The 16,582-nt window shown below is 41.0% G+C and overlaps 1 protein-coding gene across 4 annotated transcripts in view; it reads right to left on the bottom strand.

Moving 5' to 3' along the window:
* Positions 1 to 15,002, bottom strand: part of HYKK (hydroxylysine kinase) — a 33,705-nt gene extending 18,703 nt beyond the window's left edge. Inside the window, exons 1-3 of one of the 4 annotated variants that reach the window (XM_070573411.1) lie at positions 14,857 to 15,002; positions 4,732 to 5,101; positions 3,510 to 3,649 (exon numbers count right to left, since the gene is read on the bottom strand). In XM_070573411.1, coding sequence (XP_070429512.1) covers positions 3,510 to 3,649; positions 4,732 to 5,101; positions 14,857 to 14,970 — 624 coding nt within the window. In that variant the 5' untranslated portion in view covers positions 14,971 to 15,002. Of the gene's footprint in view, positions 1 to 3,509; positions 3,650 to 4,731; positions 5,102 to 6,152; positions 9,256 to 14,856 lie in introns of those variants that run through there. The other 3 variants (XM_070573432.1, XM_008533961.2, XM_008533964.2) reach the window with 3 other exon arrangements.
* Positions 15,003 to 16,582: the final 1,580 nt, after the last annotated feature.

The following is a 16,582-nucleotide window of genomic DNA, read 5'->3' as shown; positions in this document are numbered from 1 at the left end:
TTTTATGTGGGACGCTGCCACAGCATGGCTTGACAAGTGGTGCTAGGTCTGCACCTGGGATCCAAAACTGTGAATGCCAGGCCGCTGAAGCAGAGCATGTGAACTTAGCCACTACACCACTGGGCCGGCCCCTGATGTCAGATTTAAAAGATCATTGCCATGACCAATGTCAATGAGCTTACCCTCTATGTTATCTCCTAGTTTTATGGTTTGAGGTCTTACATTCAAGTCTTTAATCCATTTTGAGTTAACTTTTGTGTATGGTGTAAGATAGTAGTCAAGTTTTATTCGTTTACAAGTGCCTGTCCAGTTTTCTCAAAACCATTTATTGAAGAGACTGTCCTTTCCCCATTGTGTATTCTTACCTCCTTTATTGTAAATTAATTGACCATATATAAGTGGGTTTATTTCTGGGCTCTCTAATCTGTTCCATTGATCAACATGTCTTTTTATGCCAATACCATACTGTTTCAATTACTATAGCTTTGTAATATAGCTTGAAAACAGGGAATGTGATGCTTCCAGCTTTGTTCCTCTTTCTCAAGATTGCTTTGGCTATTCGGGGTTTTTTGTGGTTCCACACAAATTTTAGGATTAGTTGTTCTATTTTTTTGAAAAATGCCATTGGAATTTTGATATGAATTGAATTGAATTTGGAGATTGCTTTGGGTAGTATGGACATTTTAACAATATTGATTCTTCCAATCCATGAGCATGGAATATCTTTCCATTTATTTGTATCTTCTTCAATTTCTTTCATTAATTGTCTTGTCATTCTTGATATACAGGTCTTTCACCTCCTTGGTTAAATTTATTCCGGGTATTTTATTCTTTTTTCAGGCAGTAGTAAATGGTATTGTTTTCTTTATTTCTCTTTCTGATAGTTTGTTATTAGTGTATAGAAATGCAACAGATTTCTGCATGTTGATTTTGTATCCTGGAACTTACTGAATTTGTTTATTAGTTCTAACAGTTCTTTTTTTTTTTTTTTTTTTTTTTTAAGGAAGATTAGCCCTGAGCTAACATCTGCTGCCAATCCTCCTCTTTTTGCTGAGGAAGGCTGGCCCTGAGCTAACATCCGTGCCCATCTTCCTCTACTTTATATGTGGGATGCCTACCGCAGCATGGCTTGCCAAGCGGTGCGATGTCCGCACCCGGGATCCAAACCGGAGAACCCTGGGCCGCCGAATCAGAACGTGTGCACTTAACCACTGCGCCACCAGGCCGGCCCCAGTTCTAACAGTTTTTTGATACAGTCTTTAGGGGTTTCCATATATAGTATCATGTCATCTGCAAATAGTGACAGTTCTACTTCTTCCTTTCCAATTTGGATGCCTTTTATTTCTTTTTCTTGCATAATTGTTCTGGCTAGTACTTCCAATACTGTGTTGAATGAAAGCGGTGAGAGTGGGCATCCTTGTCTTGTTCCTGATCTTAGAGGAAAGGCTTTTCAGCTTTTCACCATTGAGTATGATGTTGGCTGTGAGCTTGTCATATATGGCCTTTATTATGTTGAAGTACATTCCCTTTATACCTTCATAAGTATATGTTGAATTTTGTCAAGTGCTTTTTCTGCATCTATTGAGATGATCATATGATTTTTATTCCTCATTTTGTTAATGTGGTGTATCACATTGACTGATTTGCCAATGGTGAGCCATCTTTGCACCTGGAATAAATCCCACTTGATCATGGTGTATGATCCTTTCAATGTATTGTTGAATTCAGTTTGCTAATATTTTGTTGAGGATTTCTGCATCTATGTTCATCAGGGATATTGGCCTGTCATTTTCTTTTCTTGTCGTGTCCTTGTCTAGTTTTGGTATCAGGGTAATTCTGGCCTCATAAACTGAGCTTGGAAGAGTTCTCTCCTCTTCTATTTTTTGGAAGAGTTAGAGAAAGATTGGTATTAATTTTTCTTTGGATGTTTGGTAGAGTTCACTGGTGAAGCCATCTAGTCCTTGACTTTTATTTGTTGGGAGGTTTTTGATTACTGATTCAATCTCCTTATTAGTAATTGGTCTGTTCAGACTTTCTATCTCCTCATGATCCAGTCTTGGTAGGTTATATATTTCTAGGAATTTATCCATTTCTTCTAGGTTGTCCAATTTGTTGGAGCATAACTGTTCATAGTAGTCTCTTATGATCCTTTTTATTTCTGTGGTATCATTTGTAATGTCTGTTCTTTCATTTCTAATTTTATTTATTGGAGTTCTGTCTTTTTTTCTTGGTAAGTCTAGCTAAAGGTTTGTCAATTTTGTTTATCTTTTCAAAGAACCAGCTCTTAGTTTCACTGATCTTCTCTATTGTCTTTTTAGTTTCTATTTCGTTTATTTCTGTTCTATTCTTTGTTATTTCCTTCCTTCTGTGAACTTTGGGCTTCTTTTGTTCTTCTTTTTCTGGTTCCTTAAGGTGTAGAGTGAGGTTGTTTATTTGAGACTTTTCTCTTTTTTTGAGGTAGCCATTTATCCCTATGAACTTCTCTCTTAGAACTGCTTTTGCTGCATCCCACAAGTTTTTTTCTTTTTTTTTCTTTTCTTTTTTTTGAGGAAGATTAGCCCTGAGCTAACATCTGCCACCAATCCTCCTCTTTTTTGCTGAGGAAGACTGGTGAGCTATCATCTGTGCCCATCTTTCCTCTACTTTATATGTAGGATGCCTGCCACAGCATGGCTTGACAAGCAGTGTGTAGGTCCACACCCGGGATCTGAACCAGCGAACCCCAGGCTGCCAAAGCAGAATGTGCGAACTTAATCGCTGTGTCACTGGGCCGGCCCCAAGTTTTTTTTTTTTAAAGATTGGTACCTGAGCTAACATCTGTTGCTGATCTTTTTTTTTTTTCTTTTCCCCAAAGCCCCAGTACATAGTTGTATATTCCAGTTGTGGGTCCTTCTAGTTCTGCTATGTGGGACACCACCTCAGCATGGTTTGATGACTGGTGCTAGGTCCGCCCCCAGGAACCAAACTGGCAAAACCCTAGTCTGCTGAAGTGCAGCAAGTAAACTTAACCCATGCAGCTGGCCCCCTGCATTCCACAAATTTCTGTACATTATATTTCCAGTTTTCTTTGTTTCAAGATATTTTTTATTTCTCTTTTAATTTCTTCTTTGACCCATTGGTTGTTCACAAGTGAACACAAGTCATTTTAATCCATTTGCAACTTAGCTATTGTTTCATATACAGCTCTGGCTGATTACACCTTATTTGGATGAAAACTTCAAGTTTTAACTTGTGAATACAGACTGTTTTCAGTGAGCAGCATAAAGAATATCATGAGTTTCTAAAAATGTAGGTGATCTTGTCAATATACCAGTAAAGGACAGACCTGGGCAGAAGGAAGCCTTTTGTCATAAAAATTCATGCATCTAGGACTCTGTTTCCTTCATAATACACTTCAGGAAGCACCATACATAAAAAGAGAGTCTGACCCTGGGTTTATTTAAAAAATAAAATAAATCAAAACCAAACAAATAAAAAACTCATAACCAAAATAAAGCCCCAAATCTTACCTCTAGTGTCTTATCCAATTTGGCAGCTAGCCTTCCAATTTCATACAATAGCTGGGGGCTGATGGGAATCTCAGCTATGGGTCTTCCTGGGAGGTAAGTCAGCAGCCTCACCAAGTAGTTTTTGATTTCAGAGCCACTATCTAGATGGATGGAATGATAGATCTTGTCAACTATTCTTGAAAAAGATAATTAGAGGCCATTCTGCCTTTGCAATTATTATTGCAAAGAATAAGAAAAATTACAGAACAAGAGAAAAAAATGTGCTAACCTAAAACAAGTCAGCAGGATTCTCTGATGCAGGGCTGAGTGGACTGAGCAAAGCAGGTAGAACAGACAAATCTTAGAACATTGGAACTGGCCATTTATATACCAACAAAATTATAAACCCAACTCTGCAAGCCTCAGCTCTAAACATAAATTACCCACTCTGGTAAATGAATGCCTAAAACACTTTTTTATAAGTTTACAATTGATGAAAGTGTGATGTAAAGAAATGAGTGTTTCAGAATCACAGGCTTCTTCAGGGACAAACTGGGGAACAGCCAGTTTGCAACACAGGAAAAGAACTACTTCTCAGGGACTGTAATGGGCCTCAGTTGTTTGGAGCAATGCAAATTAAGGAAGAATGGGTGACCAATTAAGACAGAAAAAGAATCAAGGTTTCAAACCTTTAAAAAACCCCAAGGAATTGATTTAAGGCTGCTGTTTAGAGAATCCTATTAGGTATATCTTAGCATATCAGCATTTAGAGGTGCAAGGGACCAAGTCTCACAGATGCGGACTCAAACGCTTAGGAATGTAAGTGGTGTGCCCAAGGTCACATATACAAGAATGACAGAGCTGGGATCTAAAATTCCTGATTTCTAGTTCTGTGTTCTTTCTACTATACCACAGCACCAAAATATACAGCTGATCTAACAACAAAAAACATTAATTTTTCTGCTTAAAAAAAAGTTCTCCTAATTTCCACCTGTCCCCTTAGTTACTCCTCCATCAGGCCCTTTCTAAGCAGAAGCGTTACACAAGATCCCAGCTCTACGCACTTCTGAATCAGAGCCCCAGTCTCCACTCTGGTAATGCTGTGGCTTCTCCTAGCAGCTGAAAAAATAACCACATCTACACTTGGAACTATGGACATGTTCTTGATATTTCTACGTGTAGCCAAAATGCAGTAATTAATGTACATGGACAGGCGATGACTGGTGAGTTGATGGTCTCTTACCTACAGACATGAGAGAGGTTATGTTGTCTCCTTTAGTACGACACACAGAGGCTGTCGGAAATCCAGCTGCTCTCAGAAACATGATGATGTGACTCTGCACTTCAATCAGGTCTGGAGTTTTGCTAGACTTAGTATTGCTTATTTTGAGGACATATTCAGTTGGGCCATCTGTAGTGTCTTTGGTTCTTGAAATGCATACATGAAAGTTTTGGTCATCATAGCTAGGAAGTGGCTGGATCTTGAAAACTTTTAACCCAAATACTGATTCCACTAATGCCGAGGCTTGTACCTCACTGAAAGTGGGTTTGGCAAGAGCCTGTGATTGCTGATCATCTCCACTTGACATTATGTCTAGGGGAAACAAACAAATCTGAAAGGGGACATATAATGAATATATTTATTTAAACGTTTTTTCTTAAGACAGGCCAGTAATGTTTCTCAGCATTGATTCTGTATTTCTTTTGAATAATTTTCACTCATAAAGTTAAAAAAAACCAAATCAGTAAATGAGATAAAGAAGTAGATGTTTTGACAGGTCAATAAAAACCCTTATACTATAAATTATTTCTAAACTTTCCTCACAAACTGAAGGTATGTTTCCAGGGACAGAATACAGACCAGGAAAGCACCTCGGTATCATCTAGCTTGATTCCTCCCCCTCGCCCCCAGCCATCAACTTTATTTACAGGGGAAATTTAGGTCCTGAGAGGTTAAGTGCCTTACACAAACCACATACCAAGTTACAGTAAGAACTCAGTTCTCTAGACTATGTTTACGTCCTTTTGACTACATTACCATCAGTACAGTGATCTTACTTTTCTATCCATAAGTTTTATTAAATTATCAGGACCATCATCTAGCTCATCATGTGTTCTTCAAATATAAAAGTGTGGACTGATGTGCAAAGCACATCATCCTGTGAGGCACTATGGGAAATATGAAGATGAGCTTAGAGGGCTCTGTTACATCTGAGAAGTCAAATCAATCACAGGTATTCTAAACAATAAAAAACCTGAAAAGCTTTTCAAAACAAGAAGTTATAAGGCAGTAGGTAATAAACTGATAGAATGCCAAAGAAAACCCTGAATTAAGTATAAACTTGAAATGACTGAATTAACACTGAAGTGACTGAGGTTACCTTAAATTGTAAAGAATAGGTCTTCTATTGCTAAAAGGAATAGGGGCTTGAAATAAAAATTAAGGTCAGTTACAAAATATAAAGTTACATCTGCGTTTATGACATATGAAATTAATATCTATTGAAACTATGATAGAAATTCAGAGAGGAGAGAGATTACTAAGCATAAGGAAAGGTATTATTGAGAAGAGGGATTTGAATCGAGTTGTTGAGTATGACTTGGATAGACAGGGTGGGGAGACTGTTTCTTCCCCTTGGTAACGCCACCCTCTGCTACACATACCTGGTATATTTCCAGAGCACCTGGCAATGTAAGGCTTCTGAACATCCTTCAGGAACCAAATATTTAAGGTCTTTGCAATCTCAGCTCCCTCTTTTCCCAAAATAGTTTTATTCCAATTCTTCCTTCATACTAAATTGTAGATAATTAATAACATCTTGGGGTGGGTTGTATTTTAGGGGACAGTTTTGATTGCTGTTCAAGGGATGGAGTGTCATATAAAAAGAGTCTCATAAATACTTAGCTCTTGTTGATAGAAATCAGAACAGCTGTTGCTTCTGACAGGGAGGGGGCATGAGGGAACTTTCTCGGAGGAAAATGTCCTATATTTTGACTAGGCTTTCATTACAAGGGTGTATAAATTTGTCAAAACTTGACTTAAAACTTAAGTAAGCATAAGATCTGTGAATCTTGCTGAATGTAAACTTTACCTAAAAGAAAAGTTAGCCCTTGCAAGAAATTGGCTAGGACAAGGAGGTGGAGGTGGGGTTTTAGGACTTTCTCAGAGCTTCCAAATCAGACCATATGCCTGTTAATGTCTAATCACTTCATATCTATGACAGCCAAAGTCCAACTTATTCCAGTGAGGGAAAGGAGATAAAATTCAGGGAGGTAAGCAAGAGCTCGCCTATACAACTCCTTCCCTGCCTCAGTCCCAACACTGTAGACTGCTGACTGAAGTGCTGATAAGAGTATAACCCTCAGATGCTGCTCCCCTCCCCCTCCTCGCCTTCCCTGATCCTCCTACCCAAAGCAATTTCTCCCACCTCTAAGCCAGCAGAGCCCCTTGTGTCATGGCTCGGTTTCCACCACCTGTTACAGTTCTTGCATAATTGACAATCACTTCTCATGTTCATTTTCTGATCAGAGCATTTGTTTTCAGAAGCAAATTGTCATTCAGATTTTGTTCACTAAAGAGATTGTTAAAAAGCCTGAATGAGGTTCAAAACAATCTTTGCACCTGAAACTTCTGGGAACCAATATATATCCTGTCACACTGTATTTGGGCTTAAGACTTTACATGGAATTTTAACATTCCTTCTGGAGATTTGTAAACTGGTGTAAGGCCAGTATTCAGACTGTAATATGAACTGAAGCTTTAAGTACAAGATGAAATCCTGGAGTTGTTTTTCAACTTCTAAAGCATTAAGAATGTCAGAATAATCCTGAATTTAATACTAATTGTAAGTTCTAAAGTTGGAAGGAACTGTAGAGGCAATTGGTAAAAGCCAATCTCCCTTCCGGTCTAAAAAATGTTCCTATAACATCCTTGAGTGGAGCTTATTAAGACTCTGCTTAAAGAGCCCTGTTTTTCAAAGCAGTTGAAAGCACTGTTAACAGCTGCAGCCATCAAAGACTGCCTGGAATAATAAAAAGTTGTGCTGGTTAAGTGTATTTCACCACAATGAAAAAAAATTGGAGAAAAAACAGTTGCCGTGCTGGGAGAAAAAAAGACATATTTTAGGTACAACTCTGCTACCTAGTCTCCGAAACTGTGGACTCGTTACATCTCCCTTTTAGAGGGAGCTGGACTAGATCACTTCTGAAAGTCCCTTGTAAATCTAACATTCTATACTTCTAAAGGTCTTTCTTTTTGAGCTTAAATTTGCCTTTTTTCTTTGTATACAGGAATTCTAGAGTGATGTCAGCAACATGGTGACGTGAGCTCACCTGGGAGTCTCTCCCCTCCAAACTACAACCAAAAAGAGCAACTGCTTTCCAACCAAAAAAAAAATCCTAATAACAGAAATCGTCAGAGACCCACAGCAGCCAAACGACGGAAGGTGGAGAGGCTGAAGCTGGCCTTGGAGGAGCTGGAATGGGGTAGGAGAGAACTTTGCTCCCTCCCCTAGAGACTGGGATCACTGCCACTGGTGAGGGAAGGAGCGGGGGAGGGGCCGTGCATCAGGGGATCGTACAGGACTCCCACCTCCCGAGCAGCGGAAACCCTCTAACAGGGGAAATCTTTCCCATGGGGGAGCCCCAGCAAGCCAGGGCCCCGGAGACCAGAAAGTGAGAGCTGATCCCATACGGGTCTCCTGAGAAAGTGCCCCTCCTCCCCCAACCCATGCTGGGCGCTGCCATCTTGGCTGAAGGTGCTGGGCTCAGAGAACAAGGCTCTCGACCCACATCTAGTGGCCACAGGCTGTAATTGCAGCCGAATAACAGCATCATGCGCAAAAACCACTCCTCTACCATCCAGCAATTTATAAAAGCTCCAGTCCAAAAGGAAAACAATAAAAATACAGAAGTAGGTCCTGAGGGCTTGGAAATGGGTAAACTAAGTAAAGAGGAGTTCAAAATGGCTATCCTCAAAATATTCAATGAGGTAAAGGGAAATATAGAGAAACAAGTGAACGAGTTCTGGAGTTACTTCACAAAAGAGACTGAAATTATAAAGCAGAATCAGTTAGAAATACTAGAGATGAAAAATAGAATGGATCAGATAAAACAGAATACGGATTCCCTGAATGCCCGTGTAGACACCATAGATGAGAAAATTAGCATAATCCAAGATAGACAGGCTGAATGGCTCCAGAGGAAGAAAGAGAACTAAGAATTAAAAAAACTGAAGAAAATCTCAGAGAAATAGCTGACTCAATGAGAAAATGCAACTTAAGAATCATCAGAATTCCTGAGGGTGTGGAAAAGGAAAATGGAGCAGAAAGTGTGCTCAACTAAATAATAGAAGAGAACTTCCCAAATCTAGGGATTGAGAAAGAAATGTGTGTGGAGAAAGCTTTCAGATCTCCTAGATTTCTCAGTGCAAAAAGACCTACGACAAAGCATATAGTAGTAAAAATAGCAAAAATGAATGACAAAGAAAGAATACTCAGGGCAGCAAGGCAGAAGAAAATAACCTACAAAGGAACCCCCATCAGACTTTCAGCGGATTTCTCTACAGAAACCTTGCAAGCTAGGAGAGATTGGAGTGACATATTCATAACTTTAAAGGATAAAAATCTTCAGCCAAGAATACTCTATCCAGCAAAAATATCCTTCAGATATGAGGGAGAAATTAAATCTTGTCCAGACAAACAAAAGCTGAGGGACTTCGTAGTCACATGACCTCCACTACAAGATATCCTCAAGAAGGCTCTCATACCTGAAAAAAGAAAAAAGGGAGTAAGGGGTCACAAAACACAGAGTTGGGAGACAAATAGAATCTGAATAGGATAGCAAATATTGAACTATAGCATTAGGATAAAGGGAAGGAAATCACCAAAGCAAAGACAATCTTATCACTCTAACCACAAACTCACAACACAAGTTGGAATAAGAGATGAAAATAATAATTTAGGAGGGGAGGAGGAAAGGGACTGAAACAGTCTAGGCTAAGGAAGTAAGAGACCACCAGAAAATGGACTATGTTATACACGAGATTCTGAATACAAACTTCAGGGTAGCCACTAAACTAAAAAACAGAACAGAGACACCAAACATAAATAAGGAAAAGTCTAAGAAACCCAGCATAAGAAATTGCAGAAGTCAATGAGTAGGCTAAAACACACAGGACAAGAAACAAAGGAAACACAGGAAAACTGGAAAACGAGCAACAGAATGACAGCATGAAGCCCTCATGCATCAATACTCACCCTCAATGTAAACGTATTGAACTCTCCAATAAAAAGACAAAGAGTGGCAAAATGGATTAAAGAACAAGATCCAACAATTTGTTGCCTCCAGGAAACACACCTCACCTCCAAGGACAAACACAGGCTCAGAGTGAAGGGGTGGAAGACAATACTCCAAGCTAATAGCAAACAAAAGAAAGCAGGTGTCGCAATACTTATATCAGACAAAACAGACTTCAAGATAAGGCAGGTAAAGAGAGACACAGAGGGCCAATATATAATGATCAAAGGGACACTTCATCAAGAAGAAACAATGCTTATAAATATCTATGCACCCAACACAGGAGCACCAAAGTTCATAAAGCAACTATTAACAAACCTAAAAGAAGATATCAAAAATAACACAATAATAGTAGGGGACCTCAACACCCCACTCACATCAATGGACAGATCATCCAGACAGAAAATCAACAAAGAAACAGTGGAGCTAAACAAAAAGCTAAAACAGTTGGACTTAATAGACATATACAGAACACTCCATCCAAAAACAACAGAATACACATTCTTCTCAAGCATGCATGGAACATCCTCAAGGATAGATCATATGTTGGGAAACAAGGCAAGCCTCTATAAATTTAAAAAAATTGAAATAATAACAAGCATCTTCTCCAATCATAATGCTGTAAAGCTAGAAATTAATTACAAGAAAAAGATGAGAAAGGCACAAGAATGTGGAGACTAAACAATATGCTATTGAACAAGCAATGGATCATTGAAGAAATTAAAGAAGAAATAAAAAAACACCTGGAGGCAAATGAAAATGATAACATGCCATACCAACTCATATGGGATGCAGCAAAAGCTGTATTAAGAGGAAAATTCATCGCAATTCAGGCACATCTTAACAAACAAGAAAAATCCCAAATCAGCAATCTTAAACTACACCTAACTGAATTAGAGAAAGAAGAACCAACAAAGCCCAAAGTAAGCAGAAGGAGAGAAATAATAAAAATCAGAGCAAAAGAAATGCTATTGAAACAAAAAAGGCAGTAGAAAGGATCAATGAAACAAAGAGCTGGTTCTTTGAGAAGATAAATAAAATCAACAAACCCCTAGCCAGACTTACAAAGAAAAAAGGAGAGAAAGCTCAAATAAACAAAATCAGAAATGAAAGAGGAGAAATAACAACAGACTCTGCAGAAATACAACGGATTATAAGAGAATACTACAAAAAACTATATGCCAACAAAATGGATAACCTAGAGGAAATGGATAAATTCTTGGACTCCTACAATCTCCCAAAGCTCACTCAAGAAGCAGCAGACAATTTGAACAGACCAATCACAAGGAAAGAGATTGAAACAGCAATCAAAAATATCCCAAAGAATAAAACCCCAGGACCAGATGGCTTTCCTGGGGAATTCTACCAAACTTTCATAGAGGATTTAATACTTACCCTTTTCAAGCTATTCCAAACAATTAGGGAGGATGGAACACTTCCTAACACATTCTACGAGAACAACATCACGCTGATACCAAAGCCTGACAAGGACAGCACGAAAAAGGAGAACTACAGGCCAATATTGCTGATGAACATAGATGCAAAAATTCTCAACAAAATTTTGGCAACCCAAATTCAGCAACTCATTAAAAGGATCATACATCATGATCAAGTGGGATTCATACCAGGGACAAAGGGATGGTTCCACATCCACAAATCAATCAACATGATATACCACATCAACAAACTGAGGACTAAAAACCACATGATCATCTCAATAGATGCAGAGAAAGCATTTGACAAGATCCAACAGCCATTTATGATAAAAACTCTTAACAAAATGGGGATAGAAGGGAACTACCTCAACATAATAAAGGCCATATATGACAAACCCACAGCCAACATCATTCTCAATGGGCAAAAACTGAGTGCCATCCCCCTGAGAACAGGAACGAGACAAGGATTCCCTCTATCACCACTCTTATTTAACATAGTTCTGGAGGTCCTGGCCAGAGCAATCAGGCAAGAAAAAGGAATAAAAAGAATCCAGATAGGGGGAGAAGAAGTGAAACTCTCGCTGTTTGCAGACAACGTGATCTTATATATAGAAAACCCCAAAGAATCCACTGGCAAACTCTTAGAAGTAATCAACAACTACAGCAAAGTTGCAGGGTATAAAATCAATTTACATAAATCAGTAGCATTTCTATACTCTAATAACGAACATACCAGAAAAAGAACTCAAGAACACAATACCATTCACAATCGCAACAAAAAGAATAAAGTACCTCAGGGTGAATTTAACTAAGGAAGTGAAAGACCTATACAATGAAAATTACAAGGCTTTTCTGAAAGAAATGGATGACGACTTAAAGAGATGGAAAGACATTCCATGCACATGGATTGGAAGAAGAAACATAGTTAAAAGGTCCATTCTACCTAAAGCAATCTACAGATTCAATGCCGTCCCAATCAGAATCCCAATGACATTCTTTACAGAAATAGAACAAAGAATCCTAAAATTCATATGGGGCAACAAAAGACCCCAAATTGCTAAAGCAATCCTGAGAAAAAAGAACACAGCTGGAGGCATCAGTATCCCTGACTTCAAAACATACTACAAAGCTACAGTAATCCAAACAGCATGGTACTGGTACAAAAACAGGTGCACAGATCAATGAAACAGAACTGAAAGCCCAGAAATAAAACCACACATTTATGGACAGCTAATCTTCGACAAAGGAGCTGAGGGCCTACAATGGAGAGAAGAAAGTCTTTTCAACAAATGGTGCTGGGAAAACAGGAAAGCCACATGTAAAAGAACGAAAATTGACCATTCTTTTTCACCATTCACCAAAATAAACTCAAAATGGATCAAAGACCTAAAGCTGAGACCTGAAACCATAAGGCTTCTAGAAGAAAATGTAGGCAGTACACTCTTTGACATCAGTATTAAAAGGATCTTTTTGGACACCATGTCTTCTCAGACAAGGGAAACAATAGAAAGAATAAACAAATGGGACTTCATCAGATTAAAGAGCTTCTTCAAGGCAAGGCAAAACAGGATTGAAACGAAAAAACAACCCACTAACTGGGAAAAAATATTTGCAAGTAATACATCCGACAAAGGCTTAATATCCATAATACATCAAGAACTCACACAACTCAACAACAAAAAATTAAACAACCCGATCAAAAACCGGGCAGGAGACATGAACAGATATTTCTCCAAAGAAGATATACGGATGGCCAATAGGCACATGAAACGATGTTCATCATCGCTGACCATCAGGGAAATGCAAATCAAAACTACACTAAGATATCACCTTACACCCATTAGAATGACAAAAATAACTAAAACAAATAGTAACAAATGTTGGAGAGGTTGTGGAGAAAAAGGAACCCTCATACACTGCTGGTGGGAATGCAAACTGGTGCAGCCACTATGGTAAACAGTATGGAGATTGCTCAAAAAATTAAAAATAGAACTGCCATATGATCCAGCTATTCCACTACTGGGCATCTATCCAGAGAGCTTGAAGTCAGCAATTCCAAAAGTCCTATGCACCCCAATGTTTATTGCAGCATTATTTACAATCACCAAGATGTGGAAGCAACCTAAGTGCCCATCAACAGATGATTCAATAAAGAAGATGTGGTATATATATACAATGGAACACTACTCAGCCATAAAAAAGAACAAAATTGTCCCATTTGCAACAACATGGATGGATCTTGAGGGAATTATGTTAAGTGAAATCAGCCAGATAGAAAAGGACAATCTCTGTATGACTCCACTCATATGAGGACTTTAAACCTGTGGACAAAGAGAACAGATTAGTGGCTACCAGGGGAAAGGGGTGGGGGGTGGGAGGTGGGCACAAAGGGTGAAGGGGTGCACCTACAACACGACTGACAGACAATAATATACAAGTGAAATTTCACAAGATTGTAACCTATCATTAACTCAATAAAAAATTTAAAAAAAAAGAATTCTAAATTATGGAATTAGTGACAGATAAGGTCAGCTTCTGAAAGTAAATAAACACAAAGGAAGAAATGTGTTTATCAGAGATGTCTGTCTCAAGCAAATGTCTCCTGTGTGCGGACAGGGAGGGAGGAAGGGAATTCGAATCCTATAGGTAGTTAATCTAGATTTTCTGCCAGCGGTGTTTCACTTAGCTCCTGAGAAAGCCCTCAGGAAGCACATGTTTCAACTCCAAGGCTTATGCCGGAATCTCACAGTCTCTGTCCGACAACCAGGGGGGTGGAGCTTAAACTGTGTACTTTGTGCAGATGTACCAAACAAGAGTCATTCTTGACTCTTTCCTCTCCCTCACTCCCAAAGTGTTACAAAGTCTAGTAAATTCTACCTTAGCATGTCTTCCAAATCTACCCTTCTGCAGTTCCTTCTGCTGCGGCCTTCTAAGGTTGGAGATCAGGGATGATACCCAGTAAATCTCTGTATCCTCAGCACCTAGCCCAGTGTCTTATCAAGTATCGGTGGAACTAATGAAAGAAGGGCTTTCACTCCACAGGCTCATGGGACCGTTTACCCTCAAAGGAGATCAGGAAATAGAAAGGCAGGGAAATTACAATCTGTAGTTTTTCAAAGACAACAACAATGCACTACTGAGTGCTCTGAGGGTCTTCCTGCTGGATGAGGGGAAGAATGGTGGGCAAGCAGGCTGCAGAGGGGCTGCTGACCTAAGAGGCAGGAAAATAAGGGGAGGAGGAGGGCACACGAGTAGGGTTCACAGCGATACTATGCTAGTGAGGTCCAACGGAGCCTCAGAAATTGTTCCCACCAGACACCTGGCCCTGAGTGACAGGCGCCGCACCTTCCCTCTACCAGGGGTCTCACAGAGGAGTCGGGAGGGTTGGACCGGATGGTTTCTCTTACGCCACGCTCCAATTGTGGGATCTCAGCCAAGCCCTTCTGGGTTACAGGTGAGATCCAGAGAGGAGGGTCACTGGCCCATCACGGGCGCAGCCAGTCTGAGGCGCAGAAGCGGCTGGGGGAGCCCGAGGCACACGACTCCTGGCCCCATACTCTCACGAGCCTCCTTGCTCTCGTGGGCGGTCCCCCAGGGGACCCAGGGCTAGCCTCTACTTTCCCCACCCGGCTCACCCGCAACGACCGTCCTGACTTGGATCCTGCTCTGCAGCAGCCCTGGACTCCAGCCACCGCACAGCGCTGGCACTGGAAGGTCGCGCCCGACCCGCGGCACCCAGGTCCACCCATCCTCCAGTCCGTGAGCCCTGAGTTCTGATTGGCTCCTCGAGACCCCCCGCCACCAATCAGCGCAGACTACTGGTAGGCGAGGCTTTGTTGGAGGACGGGCATTTTCCCCGCCTCGCCCCGGATCTGCCCAGGAGGCTGCGGGGAGAAATTCAGAGACCGGGCTTCTGATTGGCTTCCTGCAATCCTGCCCCGCCTTCTCTTGGTGGTCACCTCAGTCAGAATCCGGCACATTTCCACGTAACTGGACTTCTTGTTCCTGACCCGCTCTTCGAGATTCCGCCCCGCCCCTCGGTGGGTAGCCATTTAGCAGGCTTCCGGCCCTTGAGTGGCCCGTCGTAGTTCCGCCCAGTCCACGTAGCAGTGGAGGTAGCCGTGGAGGCTTCGTGGACCGTTTTCTCGGGGTTCTAGGTGTCTAGGTAGAACTCACTTCCTCTTTTTTCCTTCCTCGCTCTCCTTCCCCCTCCTGCTGGAGGCACTTGTCCCGGAGGCCACATTTGCAAGCGCGGCCAGAGGTTGACTGGAACCCATCCTGGTCCCGGGAACTGCAAGGGTTCCGATTGGCGGTCCTGGGAGTCGGGCCTGGCTGCGTTCTGCTCCAGACCTAGCTCTCCCAGGACACTGGAAGGTTGGAATGTGAAACTGTCTTATTTATCGAATAGGTCCACACCCTCCTTGTGCTGATGAGGGTGCTGAAGTCTAGGGGGCACAGAACCTCAACCAGATCTGGTCACCCAACTTCTAGTTTAAGCTCTTGCCACAGCACCGACTTTTCTACTCTTCCAAGCCATTACGTACAATACAATAGATGTAAAGGGAGCGTGAAGGTTGCCCCACAAGGTTTCCCCGGGGGACTGAGGTAACCACATTTAGGTCTGGCGTGATGAGTGATTCACTTACACTGAGAAAGAGAGCTAGTAATTGGGTCAGAATCCTTATTTAGGTAGTGCAGTCAGTAGATTCTCTCCCTGCAGCAAAGTGTAGAAAGCACATGATTTTCAGGAGGCTGCCTGGGAATCATGGTGTAACAGCCAGGTTAGTTAGGTGATATTAAGGGTACTAGATTGATAGCTTGAAGCATGTCTGCGGCCAAGCAGAGCTTCTCTGATAGAGCTTCTCAGAGCACTTTCTACTGGAGGAGAGTTTTAGATACCATACCCACCCCTCATGTCTGCAACTTCGTCTCTATTTTAGTCAATGCATATACCCCCCACCCTCCCCACCCTCCCCACCCCTTGCCATCGGTGCTTTTCTTTATTTTTTCTTCCCTGTAGAGATGTAGCACACTCTGGTTATCAACAGTCACCTTGATTGATCAGCTTGGACGTTTCCCAAAACTTTATCAACCACCTCTTGAGGGATGCCCTCTTTTCATCCTTTAGATGTGGTTCTTACCTGTTTCACTTCTAATCTTGAAGTAGCAGGGCTGTTTTTTTTTTTACAGCCTCAGGGTGACATTCTTAATATGTCTGATTCCTTTAGGTTGTCAAAGACCAACTTTGATTTGGATTTTCTGTAACCAGAATCTGACTCCTATTGGCCCCATTAGCTGCCCTCAGGCAGCTCCTGAATTCTTTCTACCCTCTCACTATTCCACCTCACACTGCTCATTTTA

Source organism: Equus przewalskii, chromosome 1, assembly GCF_037783145.1.
Source record: "Equus przewalskii isolate Varuska chromosome 1, EquPr2, whole genome shotgun sequence".
NCBI lineage: Eukaryota > Metazoa > Chordata > Mammalia > Perissodactyla > Equidae > Equus > Equus przewalskii.
Note: the sequence above shows the minus strand (reverse complement) of the source record. Positions and strands in the feature narration are given on the sequence as shown.